This window comes from Callorhinus ursinus, unplaced genomic scaffold (assembly GCF_003265705.2).
Source record: "Callorhinus ursinus isolate GAN/ISIS: 27379988/994484 unplaced genomic scaffold, GSC_fseal_2.0 scaffold40, whole genome shotgun sequence".
NCBI classification, from domain to species: domain Eukaryota; kingdom Metazoa; phylum Chordata; class Mammalia; order Carnivora; family Otariidae; genus Callorhinus; species Callorhinus ursinus.
The window spans coordinates 6,382,408-6,402,672 of NW_027397102.1; the positions used below are offsets into that span (position 1 = coordinate 6,382,408).

At 35.4% G+C, this 20,265-nt stretch overlaps 1 protein-coding gene across 6 annotated transcripts in view; it reads right to left on the reverse strand.

The window, feature by feature from the left end:
- The window catches only part of BRWD3 (bromodomain and WD repeat domain containing 3), a 217,390-nt gene that overhangs the window by 60,665 nt on the left and 136,460 nt on the right, over positions 1 to 20,265 (reverse strand). For all 6 annotated transcript variants that reach the window (XM_073880921.1, XM_025880303.2, XM_025880387.2 and 3 more), the window contains 3 exons: positions 3,547 to 3,654; positions 1,774 to 1,898; positions 361 to 443 (listed from right to left, as the gene is read on the reverse strand). In XM_073880921.1, the coding sequence (XP_073737022.1) occupies positions 361 to 443; positions 1,774 to 1,898; positions 3,547 to 3,654 (316 nt within the window). The remainder of the gene's footprint in view (positions 1 to 360; positions 444 to 1,773; positions 1,899 to 3,546; positions 3,655 to 20,265) is intronic.

The window sequence follows — 20,265 nt, forward strand, 5'->3', positions numbered from 1 at the left end:
GACAAAGAGGGAGAAAAAGAGAAAGAAAGAAAACCACAATCAGTAATGGTCTGCTTAAGAGCCCAAGTGTTAAGTATTTTATATTAGGGCAACTGACATTTGATGATTTTCTTTGTAATTCACCTTTGTATTCTAACAGCTTAGGTATTTGCAGAAAGTTTAGAGGTTATATGCCACACACGATATGCATAAAAAAATCACCCAAACACAACTGAGAAGGAAAAATTTAATTTGATCTTTCTAATTTGGCTAACAGCTTTTACCAACTACATGTTAAACTAGTTTATGTCTATTAAACTGGACTTAAAAAGTTACTTTATTTCAAACTTAATAGTTATTAAGTGAGAATTTTATACCTACCTATCTGCCAGTTCCTTTCTTTGGCTTCATTATAAAACTGATGTAGCACAAGGAAGTCAATGACATCTGGCATGTCATGATACCTGTACAAAAAATAAAGCACATATAAATTAATATACAAATATAGCAGCTTATGTTACTTACTAAATATCTAGAGATATATGATTAACGTGGAGCCGTTTAAAAACCATTGCAAGTCTCAAGGTTCCTGCAAATGGCTTTAATTAAACTCCATCTGCTTTTATTTGTTTGGGAGTTCCCTGCCTACTACTATATCACTTCAAAAACATAGACACCAATGAAGATCCTTAAAGCTTAGTATAAGGTATTTTATATTAAGTCCTCTTTAAGAAAAGTATGAATTCATGTTCTTTCATCTCAGATTTCAAACTTTAAGAAATGAACCACTGATTAGCTATTCCTATTATTATTAACAGAAATAAAAGCAATTACCATGTTTCAACCACAGTTAAGCATTTATAAAGGTTTTTCTTTTAATTCATCACAACAATCTTGAGAAGCTATTAACATTTACATTTTGCAGGTGAAGGCATAAATTCAGAGAGGTTAAGTAACTTGCTCATGGATATATATATGTATATATGTCCAATCCACCCTTGAACAATATTGATTTTAACTGTGCGGGCCCACTTATATGCAGATTTTTTTCAATAAATATAGTACTGTAAATGTATTTTCTCCCCCTTATGATTTTCTTACCAATGTTTATTTTCTCTAGCTTACTTTATTGTAAGAATACTAAATATAACACATAAAACATACAAAATACGTATTAGTCAAAACTTTATGTTATCAGTAAGGCTTCTGCTCAACAGCAGGCTATTAGTTAAGTATGTTATCAGTAAGGCTTCTGCTCAACAGCAGGCTATTAGTTAAGTTTTTCAGGAGTCAAAAGCTATATGCAGATTTTCAACTGCATGGGGGTCATTGCCCATAACCTCCTACATTGTTCAAGGGTCAACTGTATACATACATACACACACACACACACACACACACACGCACACACACACACACATTATATTATATTACATATATATTAGCTACACACACATGCATGCATACTCATGCAAGTTTTTATACACACACACAAACACACACACACACACTATTATGTGGAGAAACAGACCAAAAATTAAACATTAAATCCCGGTCTTCATTTATTTTTTAATTTAAATTCAATTAGCCAACATATAGTATATCATTAGTTTTTGGTGTAGTGTTCAATGATTCATTAGTTGCATATAACACTCCGTGCTCATCAGGCCTTTAAAACTCTAAAGCCTATGGTACTATAGTATTGTCTCTCCCATTAAGCCCTGTACTCTGCAGAACACATGACAGGGATTAAAACACACAGACACACACACACAACCAGAGATAGCTACTCACTTAATGGAAAAAGATTCTCCAGTCATTTTGCCTGAAATGGGGTCCAGAAACGCAAGCTTCAAGCAACATAGTGTAGGTGGTCCAACCTCATATTTGATTCCTACAATCTTAACAAATTCTTGTTCCTATTCATGAAAATACCAATAAATTATTACTTTCAATATAAGTAATTGCCTAACATTTGCATAGTATTTCACTATTTTTCAAACAATTAAAAATTATCTGAATATCCACCAAGTATTAAGTATTCCACTAAGTGCTAATGGCAGTAAGACATGGTTCTTGACCCTTAATAGCAGGCTGTAGTATATTGCAGGGCTCTAAACCAAGGATAAGCAACAGAAGTCCCTTGAGAACATTTTTAAAATTCATATTCTTAAACCCTACTCCTATAAAATTGAATTCAGTAGGTCTAGGATACAAGCTTAGTCATACGTATTTTGAAAGAACTCCCAAGGGGATTATGATGCTCTGCCTAGTTAAGAATCACTCTTCCAGCAGAAATACAGTATGGAAGTATGCAGGTAGACATGCATGTATATATTTGGGGAAAGGACTTACATTTTTTTAATGCCCACATATTATTTTACAAACCACCCCTATCATTGATTATTAGTAACACAACAGATGACAAAACTGAGCCTCGTGGGTATAGTGACTTGCTTAAAGTTACACACTTGGGTGTGTGTATATATATTAGATCTGGATTAAAATTCAGGTCATATTCCAAAACCCAGACTCTTGCACCCACACATATGCTGCCTCTTGCAGTTTCCTAGAGCCACAGGGTTAGAATTTAAAAAATAAAAAATCATATGTTTTATTCATTCCTTGATTCTCAAAAAAAATAAGTAAAAAAAAATAAAAAAGCAAAAAACCTTACAACTCAACTTTCACCTGATTCAGAATAGATGGTAGCATCATTATCTACCAGGAGATGACTGTGTAAAGCTCGCCAGATAAGATACTTTGGTACCTTACAACCTTAATATAATATTTTACAAGTGTCTAAATCTTTATTTCAATACATATACATGCTTTCATGTATCCTTCCTGCTAAACATCAACATACAACAATCCTTCATTTACCTGGAAACCATTGTAAAATTCTCTTTAGTCTCTTGTTCTCCAACTTGGAAAAATAAAAGAAGAAAACACCCATAAACCTAACTAGAAATGATGGTGTATGTATCCTTATATCTGCTTGTTTGTATGTATCTATGTATGTATAAATGAATGAATGAATATGTATTTACAGTCAGAAAAAAACTCCTCTAAGAAATAAACATATCTATTTTACTTAATACCATGTAGCTATAAGGTAATATATCAAAATAGGTAATCCATAAAGCACCGCAAAGTTCTGAGTTTCTTGGGATTTATGATATCTACTGTATCTTAAAGTCACCAGAACCTCAAGGGTGTCTGTACACACACGCAATTTATAGAGCTTCCAGAATGTACACAACTGCTGAGGGAAATGTCCACACCAGGGAACTACCATTTTGCTCCAAATATAGAAAGGTATATACACTAGACGACTTGAAGCTTGAAGGAAATTAAGTCAAATAATCAAGACAACAGGTAGTGTACAAATTTCAGGAAACATAAAATATGACCCATAACACTCAACTGTACAAGAGTATGGTGCATCATCTTATCTTAGATACACAATCAACAGTGAAATATGTATGAAGCAGAAAAAAACATAAAAGCACATAACTTAATTCCAAAGCTATTTCAATTGCACACTTATGAAAATGTCAAATTTACCCTGAGATCCATTTTATTCCATGGCTGTTTTTGTAAATTAAGGCTGTATATTTTTGACTTTCTTACAGCCCGCACATAAGCTTCATGTCCTTGCCTGAAATAGATAAGCTAAAACAAAAAACATAAAGTATTAAACAGCAGCACCCTATTTAACAATTCTACATATCCCAATATATCCTCCTACAAATGTCTTCTTCTGTTTAAAACAAACATAATTATAATTTAAAAAAATGTATAATAAAGGTATTTGTCACCATCAAATAATGTTCATTCAGTACTCACAACTGTGTTGCCCCACACTAGATACTGTATAATATAAACACATACTGTACAATCCTTTTCCCTGTAGCTGCTTCATAAATTTCTGAAGAAACAGGGATCAATGACAAATGTACACAAAACTGGTCATATTTTAAAGTACTATATTTCAAACTGTAATTAACATTCTAAATATCAAATTCTAATAGCCTACACATTTTGTGTGTGTATATGTGTATATAAATATATATATATATATATATATATATATATATATATATAATATGTAATTCTAACCACAGGTTACTAAGTAGAGTAATTTCCAAATGGATTAGAAATTTTATTTTGCAAGAATTAACATCAGAACTGGCATAGTATGGAAAGAAAATGAATTCAAGTGCTTAGTTAACACCCTTCACCTTCTTAGGACAGCATTCACCACCATATTCTGATTCATTAAAAAAAAAGTTTCTTGTTCTCAATAATTTTAAAGTGGTAGTAGAGATAATAAAATTCTCAAAAAGTAACATTAAAAAAAAACATACTGAGATTTAAAAAATACACTGACATACTCTACCAATCAACAGTTTCTAAGTCAGAATTTTTAATACCTAAAAATACAAGTAGAACACTAAAAAGATTTAAATACTAGTATAGAAACATAATTATAAGGGTAAAAATATCAATAATAAAGATGTTATTCAGATATCATTTATTATATATTTATTCCTGTACTCAACAAATACTGATTGAACATGTGTGTACAAGGCACTAGGTGCCATGGTTAACATATCAAAATAAAATCCTTTCCCTCAAGGATATGGGCAGACACGTGAGTACAACATAAGGCAGAATATACTAAGTACCATAAGAGATAAATAATTTAGGTGTGAAAGCTCAGGAGGAAAGAATGGCAGGCAAATGGACAGCAGGAATAGCATCCAGGAGAAGTTGCCATTTAAGTTAGACTTTGGCAAATGAGCATTTTCAAAGGCAGTGATCTGTGGGTATGGCCATTCCAGGCAAAATACTGAGGGCTTAACATTTAAAGTAAAAAGTAATACTGTCATTAAGAGCTGATTTTATAAAAAATTATGAGTTTTATGAGTTCTTTAAAAACATTATTTTTGTATTTCACTGACTAATTCACTTATATACCTTCTCCATTACCTGAACAACTGTCATTACCTACTACAAACCAGTCTTGAAGCAATATAAGCATATGCTAAGTTTAGTGATTCCACCAAGACAAATATGGTCTTATACAGAGGCATCTCATCAGATCAAAGAATATACAGATCCTTGTATTGTTTTGTAAAGTGTTCTTTTTTGTAAAGATTTATTTATTTAAGAGAGAGAGAGAGAGAGCAGGGGGAGTGGGCAGAGGGAGAGAGAATCTCAAAGCAGAGTCCTCACTGAGTGTAGAGCCCAACACGGGGTTCAAGCTCACAACATTGAGATCATGACCTGAGCCAAATTCAAGAGTCAAATGCTTAACCGACTGAGCCATCCAGGTACCCCACATCTTATAAAGTCTTCTAAGATTAATTAAAAATTACTCCCCTTAGAGGAAAATGGCAGCAAAGTAGGATGACCCTAGGCTTTCATGGTCCCAAAAACACAACTAGATAACTATCAAATCATCCTAAATATCCCAGAAATAGATCTGAAGACTGACAGAACAAACTCCAAAACTAAAGGTACAGAAGAGGCCTCATTGAAGAAGGTAGGAAATATGGAGACCTGGTTTGGGGAGAAATGGACTGCAGGTGCTGGAGAGGGGAGGGAGCCATGGTCATGGAGAGGGGAGAGAGAGAGAGAGGTGCTCAAAGGGGGAACACACAATGAGAATGTTTCCCAAAAACCACTGGCTTGGAAAATAAGACAGGATGAATTTTGTGAGTTCTTGCAACCAGAGAGGCTTAAAACCTAGACCTCTAAAGAACAGCTTGCTTGACTGGGATAGAGGCAGGAGGGCACTGCCCTGTTCCTTGAGAGAAGACAGGCAAACAAGCCCGGTGCAGACAGTATGGACACAGCTATCTGAACAGCGTATGGGACATGCAATGTGGAGATTATTTGCTCTTCTTGGAGTACATCCCGGAAACAGCATCCACACACCTCTCTGAGAACAAAGGAGCTGATTGGTGTAATTTCCCTCTCCCACCCCTCAGTATAAATACAGAGCTACCTGCAAGAAGTAACATAGTGCTGACACTGCTGCCTAACCTGCATACACCAAGCCCTGTACCCCTGTGCTCTGGTGCAACTGCCCTTTTCAGTCAAGCTTGCCTCACTCCCAGCACAGTGGGGCCCTCCCATAGAAAACCAGCAGAAGCACCTGCCCACACCACGAATTCTGCCAAGAGAGCTCTGCACGGCCTCAGTTCTTGTGGAGTTGGTGACAGGAATCATTTCACAAGCAGACCAGAGTACATCTAGTTAAAACTCAGGCCATGGACCAAACACAGCCCAGAGCAGGAAAGGAGAACCTCTGCATATGAATGGCCTGAAGGATAAAACAGCCAAAACCCAACAGCAGAGTGGAAGCAGCTTATACCTGAGATACTCCCTGAAAAGCCAGGCCCTGGGCACTATATAATCTCTTCTTCAGAAGGCCAATACTTTCAGGAAACATAACTGGCATTTGTAACACAGAGAAGGCAGAGACTTAGACAAAATGCAAAGATGGAGGAATTCATCTCAAATGAAAGAAAAAGGACACAACCAGAGATCTAAGCAAAACAAATATAAGTAACATGCCTGATGGAGAATTTAAAGCAACAATCATAATGAAACTCACTGGGCTTGAGAAAAGAATAGAAGACATCAGGGAGACCCTTACCACAGAGACAAAGGAGTTAAAAAACGATCAATCAGATAGGAAGAGAGCCTTAAACGATATTAGAAAACATACTTGATTCAATGAACAGCAGTTTGGAAGAACAAATGCATTAGTGACCTAGCAGACAAAGTAATGGTAAGTAGTGAAGCTGAACAAAAGAGAGAAAGAAGAATTATGTAACACAAGAATAGATTTAGGGATTTCAGTGAGTCCATTAAACCTAATAACATGTGTATTATAGGAGTTCCAGAAGAAGAAAAAGAGAAAGAGAAAAGGGTACAGAAAATTTATTTGAAGAAACAAAAGCTGAAACCTTTCCTAATCTAGGGAAGGAAACAGACATCTAGATCTAGGAGGCAAAGAGAACTCCATTCAAAATAAAAAAAAGCAGACAAATACCAAGACATATTGTAATTGGGTCAACAAATTTTTGAAAAAGCAGGTAAGAATATCCAATGGAAAAAAGACAGTCTCTTCAATAAATGGTGCTGGGAAAATTGCACAGACACGTGAAGAATGAAACTGGACTATTTTCTTACACCATACACAAAACATAAACTCAAAAATGGTTGAATGACCTAAATGTGAGACAGGAATCCATCAAAATCCTAGAGGAGAACAGAAGCAGAAACCTCTTTGACCTCAGCCACAGCAACTTCTTGCTAGACACGTCTCCAAAGGCAAGGGAAACAAAAGCAAGAATGAACTATTGGGACATAATCAAGATAAAAAGCTTTTTTACAGCAAAGGAAAAAGTCAACAAAACCAGAAGACAACCTACAGAATGGGAGAAGATATTGGCAAATGTCTTATCAGATAAAGGGCTGGTATCCAAAATCTATAAAGAACTTATCAACTCAACAACCAAAGAACAAATAATTGAATCAAGAAACGGGCAGAAGACATGGACAGACATTTATCCAAAGAAGACATACAAATCACCAACAGACACATGAAAAAATGCTCCATGCCACTGAGCATGAGGGAAATATAAATCAAAACCACAATAAGATGCCACTTTATAAAACTCAGAATGGCTAAAATTAACAGGTCAGGAAATGATGTTGGCAAGGATGTGGAGAAAGGGGAACCCTCTTACACTGTTGGTGGGAATGCAAACTGGTAGTCACTCTGGAAAAGAGTATGGAGGTTCCTCAAAAAGTTAAAAATATAGCTACCCTAGGAACCAGCAATTGCACTACTAGGTATTTGCCCAAAGGATACAAACATAGTGATCCAAAGGGGTACTTGCACCCCTATGTTTATAGGAGCAATGTCCACAATAGCCAAACTATGGAAAAAGCCCAGATGTCCATTGGCAGATGAATGGATAAAGAAGATGTAGTATATATATACAAAAGAATATTACTCAGCCATTAAAAATTCCGAAATCTTACCATTTGCAATGATATGGATGGAACTAGAGGGTATTATGCTAAGCAAAGTAAGTCAATCAGAGAAAGACAATTATCATATGATTTCACTCATATGTGGAACTTAAGAAACAAGACAGAGGATCATAGGAGAATGTGGGGGAAAATGAAATAAGATGAAAACAGAGAGGGAGCCAAACCATAAGAGACTCTTACCTATAGGAAACAAACTGAGGGTTGCTAAAGGGGAGGTGAGTGGAGGGATGGGGTAACTGCATGATGGGCATTAAGGAGGGCACTTGAAGTAATAAGCATTGGGTGTTATATGCAACTGATGAATCACTAAACTCTACCTCTGAAACTGATAATACACTATATGTTAATTCATTGAATTTAAATGTAAAAAAAATTGTAATTAAATGTGCAAAATTTAGTGATAAAATAAAGTCTGAAAAACAGAAAGAGAAAAGAAGTCCTTAACATACAAGAGAAAACACATAAGGCAGCTGCAGATTTCTCAAAAGAAACTTGGCCAGCCAGAAGGGAGTGTCATGATTATTCAAAGTGCTAAATGGGGAAAAGGAGCAGTCAAGAATACCCTATCCAGAAAGGCTATCATTCATAATTTGAAGGAAAGATGAAGAGTTTCCCAGACAAACAAAAACTGAAGGAGTCATGACCCAAAACCAGCAAAACCAGCCCTGCCAAGAAATATTAACAGGTCCCTTTGGGGGGAAAAGAGAGACCAAAAGTGACAAAGATTAGAAAGGATCAGAGAAAATCTCCAGAAACAAGGACAAAACAAGTAATAAAATGGCAATAAATACATATCTATCTATGATTACTCTGAAAGTAAATGGACAAAATGCTCCAATCAAAATACATAGGGTGTCAGAATGGATAAAAACACAAGGCCTATCTATGTGCTGCCTACAAAAGATGCATTTGAGACTTAAAGACACCTGAAGATTGAAAGCAAGGGGCTGGAGAAACATTTATCATTCAAATACAGGTCAAAAGAAAGGCACAGCAGCTATAATAATATCAGAAAAACTACATTAAAAGAAAGACTAACAAGAGATGGAAAGGGCACAATAGCATAATAAAGGAGAGAATCAAACAAGAAGATTTAAAAATTGTAAATAGGTATGCACCCAACATATGAACACTCAAATATATAATGCAGTTTTAACAAACATAAATGAACTAATTGGTAAAAACATAATAATAATAGGGGACTTTAACACCACATTTACGTGAATGGGTAGATCAACTAAACAGAAAATCAACAAGGAAACAATGGCTTTGAATGACACACTGGACCAGATGGACTTAACAGATATATTCAGAACATTCCATCCTACAACAGCAGAATACACATTGTTTTGAAGTGCACATGGAACATTCTCCAAAATAGATCACATATTAGGTCACAAAACAGGCCTCAAAAATACAAAAAGACTGAAGTCATGCCATGCACCTTTTCTGACTACAATACTATGAAAGTAGAAGTCAACCACAAGAAAAAATCTAGAAAGACAACAAATGTATGGAGGTTAAACAACATACTACTAAACAATGAATGGGACAACCAGGAAATGAAAGAAAAAATTAAAGAATATATGGTAAAAAATGGAAATGAAAACATAACAGTCCAAAACATTTGGGATATAGCAAAAGTGGTCCTAAGAGCAAAGCATATAAGCCATACAGGCCTACCTCAAGAAACAAGAAAAATCTCAAAGAAACAACCTAACCTTCCAACTAAAGGAACACGGAAAACAACAACTGAAGCTTAAAGCCATTCCAGAAGGAAGGAAGTAATAAGGATTACAGAAGAAATAAATGATATAGAAACTAAAAAATACAAGTGATGAACAAAACCAGGAACTGTTTCTTTGAAAAAAAAATTAACAAAATTTATATAACTCTATCCAGACATAACAAAAACAAAAGTGAAAAGACTCAAATAAATAAAATCACCAATGAAAGTGGAGAAATAACAATCAACATCAAAGAGATGCAAACATTATAAGAGAACATTATGAAAAACTATATGCCAATAAATCGGACAACCTAGAAGAAATGGATAAATTCCTAGAAACATAACCTACCAAAAACTGAATCAGGAAGAAATAGAAAACTTTAACACAAAAATAACCAGCAAAGAAATTACATCATTCATGAAAAATCTCCCAACATACAAAAGTCTAGGACCAGAAGGCTTCACAGGCAAATTCTACCATTTAAGGAAGAGTAAATACATATACTTCCTAAAACTATTCCAAAAAACAGAAAAGGAAGGGAAACATTAAAATTCATACTATGAGGCCTGCATAAGCATGATACCAAAACCAGATAAAGACACCACTAAAAAAGAGAACTACAAGCCAATATCCCTGATGAACATGGATGCAAAAATACTCATTAAAATACTTCCAAACCAAGTCCAACAATACATTAAAAAAATATATTCATGATGATCGAGTGGGACTTATTCCTGGGTTGCAAGGGTGGTTCAATATTTGCACATCACTTCATCAATCTTATTAATATGATGTATCACATTAATAAGAGAAAGGATAAAAAACATATGATCATTTCATTTTTGGCTTTTTTCAAGGTTTCATTTAAATTCCAGTTAGTTAATTTATACTGTAATATTGGTTTGATGAGTAGCATTTAGTGATTCATCACTTACATATAACACCCAGTGCGTTCATCACAAGTGCCCTCCTTAATACCCATTACCCATTTAGCCTATTTGCTGCCCTCCTCCCCTCTAGCAACCCACAATTTGTTCTCTATACTTAATACTCTTTTATGGTTTGCTTCTGTCTCTCATTTTTTGTCTTCCTTCTCATATGTTCATTTGTTTTGTTTCTTAAATTCCAAATGAGTGAAATCATATGGTATTTGTATTTATCTGACTGACTTACTTCACTTAGCATAATACACTCTAGCTCCATCCACATTGTTGCAAATGGCCAGATATCATTCTTTTTGATGGCTGAGTAATACTACATTGTATACATATGCCATTTCTTCTTCTTTTTTAAAGATTTTATTTATTTATTTGACAGAGGGAGGCACAGCAAGAAGGAACAGAAGCAGGGGGAGTGGAAGAGGGAGAATTAGGCTTCCCGCTGAGCAGGGAGCCTGACGTGGGGTTTGATCCCAGGACCCTGGGATCATGACCTGAGCCGAAGGCAGATGCTTAATGACTGAGCCACCCAGGCGCCCCGTCATTTCTTCTTTATCCATTCATCAAAGGCCATTTGGTCTCTTTACATAATCTGGCTATTGTTGATAACGCTGCTATAAACATTGGGGTACAAGTGCTCTTCTGAATCAGTAATTCTGTATCTTTTGGATAAATACGTAGTAGTTAAATGCTCAGTCTTAGGGTAGTTCTAGTTTTAACTTTTTGAGAAAGCTCCATACTGTTTTCCAGAGTGGCTATACCAATTTGCATTCCCACCAACAGTGCAAGAGGGTTCCCCTTTCTCCACATCCTCTCCAACATCTGTTGTTTTTGTGTTGTTAATTTTAGCCACTCTGACAGGTATTAGGTGGTATCATTGTGGTTTTGATGTGTACTTCCCTGATCATGAGTGATGTTGAACATTTTATCATGTGTCTGTTAGACATTTGAAGATCTTGTTTGGAAAAATGTCTATTCATGGGTTCTGCCCATTTCTTAACTGGATTATTTGGTTTTTTGGGTGTTGAATTTTACTAGTTCTTTATATATTATGGATACTAACCCTTTATCAGATATGTCATTTGCAAATATCTTCTCTCATTCCCAAGGTTGTCTTTTAGTTTTGTTGACTGTTTCCTTTGCTATACAGAAGCTTTTTATCTTGATGAAGTCCTAATAGTTCATTTTTGCTTTTCTTTCCTTTGCCTCCTGAAATGCATCTAGTAAGAAGTTGCTATAGCTTATGACAAAGAGGATTCTCCCTTGTTCTCCTCTAGGATTTTGATGCATTCCTGTCTCACATTTAGGTCTTTAATCCATTTTGAATTTAGTTTTGTACCTTGTGTACAAAAGTGGTCCAGTTTCATTCTTTTGCTTGTTGCTGTCCAGTTTTCCCAACACCATGAGTTGAAGAGATTGGCCTTTTTTTCCACCCATTGGATGTTCTTTCCTGCTTTGTCAAAGATTAGTTGACCATCTAGTTGTGGGTGCATTTCTGGGTTCTCTGCTATGTTCCATTGATCTATGTGTCTGTTTTTGTGCCAGTCACATACTGTCTTGATTGCTATAGCTTTGTAATATAGCTTGAAGTCTGGAATTGTGATGCCTCCAGCTTTTCTTTTCTTTTTCAATATTGCTTTGGCTAATCAGGGTCTTTTGTGGTTCCATTTTAGTTTTAGGACTGTTCGTTCTAGCTCAGTTAAAAGTTGCTTGTGATATTTTGATAGGGATTGCATTAAATGTGTAGATTGCTTTGGGTAGTACAGACATTTTAACAATACTAACTTTTCCAACCCATGAGCATGGAATATTTTTCAATTTCTTTGTGTCCTCTTCAATTTCTTTCGTAATTATTTCAGTTTTCAGAGTACAGATCTTTTACTTCTGTGGTTAGGTTTATTCATAGGTATCTTTTGGTTTTTGGTACAATTGTAAATGGGATGGATTCCTTGATTTTTTTCTGTTGCCTCATTACTGGTGTATAGAAATGCAAAAGATTTCTGTACATTGATTTTGTATCCTTCAACTTTACTGAATTCGTGTATCAGTTCGAGGAATTTTTAGTAGGGTGCTTTGGGTTTTCTACACAGTATCATGACATTTGCGAATAAAGTTAATTCTTCCTCATTGAGTTGGATGCTTTTTATTAATTTTTTGTCTCTTTCTTGTGGCTAGGAATTCCAGGTATTTTAAATAACAGTGATGAGACTGGACATCCCTGTCTTCTTCCTGACAGTAAAGGAAAAGCTCTGTTTTCCCCCATTAATTATATTAGCTGTGTGTCTTTCACATATGGCCTTTATGATGTTGAGGTATGTTCCCTCTATACCTACTTTGTTGAAGGTTTTTTCAAGAATGGATGCTGTATTTTGTCATATGCTTTTTCTGCATCTATTGAGAGGATCATATGGTTCTTATTATTTCTTTTATTACTGTGGTGTTATAATGTTGATTGATTTACAAATATTGAATTACAGGAATAAGAGGAAAGTATATACACAACAGTCCTACCTTGCAGCCAGGAATAATTGTGGTGAATAATTCTTTTAATGTACTGTTGGATTCAATTTGCTAGCATCTTCTTGAGAATTCTTGCATCCATGTTCATCAGGGATATAGGCTTATAATTCTCCTTTTTAGTGGGGTCTTTTTTTGTTTGTTCGTTTTTAGAAAGAGCAGGGGGAGGAGCAGAGGGAGAAGGACAAGAGGACTTTGCACTTAGTGTGGGGCCCAAAGTGGGGATCAATCCCACAACCCTGAGATCATGACCTCAACTGAAACTAAGAGTTGATGCTTAACCAACTTAGCCACCCAGGAACCCCCATAGTGGGGTCTTTGTCTCATTTTGGAATCAAGGTAACCCTGGCCTCATAGAATGAGTCTGGAAGTTTTCCTTCCATTTCTATTTTTTGCAAGAGTTTGAGGAAAATGGGAATTAACTCTTTAAATGTTTGGTAGAATTCCCATGTGAAGCCATCTGGCCCTGGACTTTTTTTTGTTAGATTTGTGATTACTGATTAATTTTTTGGTGGTTTTTGTTCTCTTCAAGCTTTCTATTTCTTCCTGTTTCAGCTTTGGTAGTTCATGTGTTTCTAGGCATTTATCCATTTCTTCTATATTGCCCAAATTTTGGCATATAAATTTTCATATTATTCTCATAATTTTTTAATATCTTTGTGGTGTTAATTGTGATCTCTCATCTTTCATTCATAATTTTATTTATTTGGGTCCTTTCTCTTTTCTTTTTGATAAATCTGGCTAGGGGTTTATAAATTTTATTAATTCTTTTAAAGAACCTGCTCCTAGTTGCACTGATCTGTTCTACTGGTTTTTCTTTGTTTCTGTCTCATTTATTTGTGCTCTAATCTTTATTATTTCTCTTCTTGTGCTGGCTTTAGGCTTTATTTGCTGTACCTCTTCTAGCTCCTTTAGGTGTAAGGTTAGGTTGGGTATTTGAAACTTTTCTTGCTTCTTGAGGTAGGACTGTTGTGTATATACTTTCCTCTTATGACTGCTTTTGCTGCATCCCAAAAGTTTTGGACAATTGTGTTTTTATCTTCATTTGTTTCCATGTATTTTTATTTCTTCTTTAATTTCATGGTTAACCCATTAATTTTTTTAGTAGGATATTCTTTAACCTCCATGTATATGTGGTCTTTCCAAATTTTTTCTTGTGGTTGACTTCATGTTTCATAGCATTGTGGTCAGAAAATATGCATGGTATGATCTCAATCTTTTTGTATTTGTTGAGGCCTGATTTGTAACCCAGTATGTGATGTATTCTGGAGAATATACCATGTGCATGCAAAAAGAATGTGTATTCTGCTGCTTTAGGATGAAATGTTCTGAATATATCTGTTAAGTTCATCTCATCCAGCCTGTTATTCAAAACCATTGTTTCCTTGTTGATTTTCTGCTTAGATCATTTGTCCATTGCTTGTTAAGTGGGGTGTTTAAGTCCCATAATATACTTGTATATCACTGAGTTTTTTATGTTTGTTATTTGGGTGCTCCAACGTTGGCAGCATAAATATTTACATGTGTTCAGTCTTTTTGTTGGATAGACCCCTTTATTATGATATAGTGCCCTTCTTCATCTCTCGTTATAGTCTTTGGTTTAAAATCTAGTTTGTCTGATATATGTATGGTTACTCCAGCTTTTTTTTTTTACATCCATTAGCATGATAAATGGTTCTCCAACCCTTCACTTTCAGTCTGTATTTGTCTTTAGGTCTAAAGTGAGCCTATTGTAGGCAGCACATAGATGGGTCTTGTTTTTTGATTCACTCTGATACCCTATGTCTTTTAATTGGAGCATTTAGTCCATTTACATTCAGACTGATTATTGATAGATATAAATTTAGTGCCATTGTGTGTCACGTGTATTACCTTGTTGTTTCTGGAGATTTTCTCTGTTCCTGTCTAGTCTTTGTTGCCTTTGGACTTACTTTCCCACTCAAAAAGTCCCTTTTAATATTTCTTGTAGGACTAACATAGTGTTCATGAACTCCTTTAGTTTTTGTCGGGGAAACTTTATTTCTCCTTCTGTTCTGAATGAAGGCCTTATTGGATCAAGTATTCTTGGCTGCATATTTTTACCATTCAGCACATTGAATATATCATGCCATTTTCTTCTGGCCTCCTATGTTTCTGTTGATAAGTCTGCTGCTAACCTGATTTGTCTTCCTTTGTTAAGTTAGGGATATCCTTTCCCTGGCTGATCTCAGGATATTTTCCTTATCTCTATATTTTACAAATTTTACTATAATATGTCTTCGTTTTGGCCTGCTTTTGTTGATTTTGATGGGAGTTCTCTGTGCCTACTAGATTTGGATGTTTGTTTCCTTTCCCAGATTAGGGAAATGTTCGGCTATAATTTGCTCAAATAAACCTTCTGCTCCTTTTTCCCTCTCTTATTCTTCTGTGACTCCTATGATATGAATGTTATTATGCTTTATGGAGTCACTGAGTTCCCTAAGTCTACATCCATGATCCAATATTTTCCTTTCACTGTTATTTTCAGCTTGATTACTTTCCATAATTTTATCTTCTATATCACTTATTCATTCCATCCATGTCATTACATCCAATCTGTTTCATATCTCATTTGTAGCATTTTTTATTTCAGCCTGACTAGTTTTTAAGTCTTTTATCTCTGCAGTAAGGGACTCCCCAGTATCTTGTATGGTTTTCTCAAGCCCAGCTACTATCCTTGTGATTGTTGTTTCAAATTCTGTTTCAGGCATATTATACCTATATTGATTAGATCCCTGACCATGACCTTGTTATTTCTTTGGGGATGTATTCCTCCAATGTGGCATTTTGCCTAGGTCTCTTGTCTTCTGTCTGTTAGGAAAGCCTGTTATATTTCCTGTTCCTGAGAGTAATGGCTATATGAAGAAGATGTCATATAGTGATCAGGGCCTGATACTTCAGGAAATGTTTCTGGTGTATGCTGTGTGTACTCTGCTGCTGTGTTTTGGCTGCTCTTTCCCTCATGTCAGTCCTCTGCAGAGTTTCTTCTTCCCTGCAGTAGGGAGTGCTTGGACCTTGTCCAGTGCATGGCGAGTTTTAGCTAGGTGTGCTCTGGTCAGCTTGTTAAAAGAAGCTAGATCCAGCTTCCACTAGATCTGAAGTTTTGCCACACTCCATGGTCAGTAGACTTGATGAGAGCGGGGTGGTTTGTGTTGGTTTTCTGGGGAAGGTGCCTGTTCTGGCTCTCAGGCAACCTTGCCTTAGGAAAAAAGCACCTACAGAGCTCAGGGGGGCAGGGTTTAGTGTACGTAGCTCAAGCCTCCACTGTGGGCACTGTGTTGCTCACTGAAGTCTGTCTGTGTTTCCCTAATGTGGCCTCTTTTTTCCCTCTAGTTGTTCAATTTGTTATCTCAGTCCTCAGACTGATTTTGTGAGTGTTCAGAATGACCCGATATTTATCTGTGTTTGAGGGCCAAGGCAAATGTAGCGTACCCCCACTATTCCATTCTCTTAACTCTTTATAAACCTGATCATTTCAGTAGATACAGAAAAAGCATTTAACAAAGTACAGCCTCCATTCATGATAAAAACCTCCAACAAAGTAGGTTTAGAGGAAACATACTACAACATAATGAAGGCCATATACCAAAAAACCCACTGTTAATATTGTCTTTATAGGGGAAAAACTGCGAGTTTTTCCTTCATGGTCAGGAACAAGACAGGGATGGCCACTCACACCACTCTTATTTAACATAGTACTGGAAGTCATAGCCTCAGCAATCAGACAACAAAAGGAAATAAACAGCATCAATTGGCAAGGAAGAAATAAAACTTCCACTATTTGCAGTTGATATGATACTCTATACAGAAAACCCCAAAGATTGCACTAAAAGAGTATTAGGATTGATACACGAATTCAGTAAAGTTGCAGGATACAAAATGAATGTACAGAAATCTGTTACATTTCTATACACCAAAAATGAATCGGTAGAAAGACAAATTAAGGACTCAATTCCATTTACAACTGCCGCAAAACTATTAAGATACCTTGGAATAAATCTAACCAAAGAGGTTAAAGACCTGTATTCTAAAACTGTAAAACGCTGATGAAAGAAATTGAAGATAAGACAAAGAAATGGAAAGACGCTCCATGCTCAGGGATTGAAAGAACAAATATTGTTAAAATGTCTATACTACCCAACATAGCCTACACATTTCATGCAATCCCTATCAAAATACCACCAGCATTTTTCACAGAACTGTAACAAACAATCCTAAAATTTGTATGAAACCACAAAAAAACCCAAATAGCCAAAGCTACCTTGAAAAAGAATAGCAAAGCTGGATGCATCACAATTCCAGACTTCAATTTTTATTATAAAGCTGTAGTAATCAAAACAGTATGGTATTCACACAAAATCAGATACATAGGTCAATAGAACACAACTACATGATCAATTATCTTTGATAAAGGAGGAAAGAATATTCAATGGGAAAAAGAGTCTCTTCAACCAATGGTGTTGGGAAAATTGAGCAGCAACATACAAAATAATGAAACTGGACCATACACCCAAAACCAAAAGTAAATTCCAAATGTACTAAAGACCTAAATGAAAGACCTCAAACCACAAAAATACTAGAAGAGAACACAGGCACTAACTTCTTTGACATTGGCATTGGTGTAGCAACTTCTTTCTACATATGTCTGGGAAACAAAAGCAAAGATAAACTATGAGGACCACATCAAAATAAAATGTTTCTGCACAGCAAAGGAAACAATCTACAAAACTAAAAGGTAACCTACAGAATGGGAAAAGATATTTGCAAATGACATATCTGATAAAGGGTTAATATCCAAAACATATGAAGAAGTTATAAAACTCAACACCCAAAAAACAAATAATCCAATTAAAAAATGGGCAGAACACATGAATAGGCATTTTTTCAAAGAAGACACTCAGATGTCCAACACACAGGTGAAAAAATACTCAACATTACTCATCATCAGGGAAATGCTAATTAAAATTACAATGAGATATCACCTCACACCAGTCAGAATGGCTACAATCAACTACACAAGAAACAAGAAGTCTTGACGAGGGTGTGGAGAAAAGGTGCAATGTTGGTGGGAATGCAAAGTGGCGCAGCCCCTGTGGAACACAGTATGGAGGTTCCTCAAAAAGTTAAAAATAAAACTACCCTAGGATCCAGAATTTACCCTACTAGTTATTTACCTAAAGAATACAAAAATAGTAATTCAAGTAGATACATGCACCCCAGTGTTTATTACAGTATTATGTACAATAGCCAAATTATGGAAACAGCCCATGTGTCCATCGACTTATGTATGGATACAGTAGATGTTTTATCTGTACACAATGGAATATTACTCATCCATTGAAAAGAATGAAATTTTGCCATTTGCAAGAACATGGATTTAGCTAGAAAATATCATGTTAAGTGAAATAAGGCAGGCAGGGAAATACAAATACCATACGATTTCACTCATATATGGAATTTAAAAAACAAAACAAAGTAGCAAAGGGAAAAAAAGAGAGCAAGGGAAATTGGGAAAGAAACTTAACTAGGGAGAATAAACTGATGGTTACCAGAAGGGAGGTAGGTAAGGGGATGCGTTACATAGGTGCTAGAGATTAGGGAGTACACTTGTGATGAGCACCAGGTGTTGCATGGAAGTGTTGAATCAGCATATTGCATACCTGAAACAAACTAATATAAAACTTATGTTAAGTAACTGGAATTTAAATAAAATCTTAAAAAAATTATTCCCCTTAAGCCTCCATAAGAACAGGCAATAAGTACAACAAATCATGATTTTGAATATGCCCCTGAAAAAGTTCTTTAGGTTTTTTTTTTTAATATAGCATTCATCAGAGCATGTTCTACTAAAATAACCACACAAACAAGCATTGCTCCAAATTCCAATACTTATTTGAAGACACAATCATGAAAGGAAACATTTTAGTAATATGAAAAGATAATGAGCAAGTAATTCTTTATAAGACTACTTGATCACTATGTCTGGTATAAGATATCTATAAGTCAATTAGAGAAACATTTGGTGAAATTTTTATTGGTCCCATGACTTTTAGACCCATTTGCAAAGTTCTGCCCCTTCTTTTATTATGATGGCAATATTACATTCCTATTATTAGTCTTAAATTAAAAACTGCAAACATTTAATCACTCAGAAATGATTACTCAATATATCAGAGAATATACAAGCCAATTTTAGTTAAAATATTATGTTACCATAAAATACCATAAAATAATGTTACCATAATTTTCATAAGAAAATGAAAACTTTCTCATAAGAGAGAATTTAAATCAATTTTTGATGGACCAGTGATAAACATGGCTATGTTATTCAATCATAGGCTCAGTAGGAAGGACTTGCTCATGAAATGACATTCTTCTAATCACTGAAATGGGTAACTGTCCTCTTGTATATTTTCTATCAGGTTGAGCATAGGCTTTTTTATTTATTTTTTTAAAGATTTTATTTATTTATTTGACACAGAGAGAGACATCAAGAGAGGGAACACAAGCAGGGGGAGTGGAAGAGGGAGAAGCAGGCTTCCCGCTGAGCAGAGAGCCCAATGTGGGGTTTGATCCCAGGACCCCGGGATCATGATTTGAGCTGAAGGCAGATGCTTAACGACTGAGCCACCCAGGCGCCCCGAGCTTGGGCTTTTTAAAAAAAAAGAATACTAGAATTGAGTTAGGACTCAAAATACCACTTTAATTCCACTAAGTGGCAATTAAGCTAAAAATAAAGACAATTATTTTCATGAGTTCATAAGCCAATCAATTTATTTAAATATTCTCTGAGCATCTAATATATTGAAGATTCTGTGCTAAGTTGAACAGAAATCAAGATGGCTACAGTAATGCTTCAGTGAAGCTAGATTTTAAAGTAACCTTTTACCTCTCTTCTGCAAACCTCCCCTCCTCCCTTCTTAGCCTTTTGTTTCAGGAACCTGTTACCACCCTAAAGACATGACAAAAGAGCTAGTAGAAAGTACATAATGCCTATCAAAACC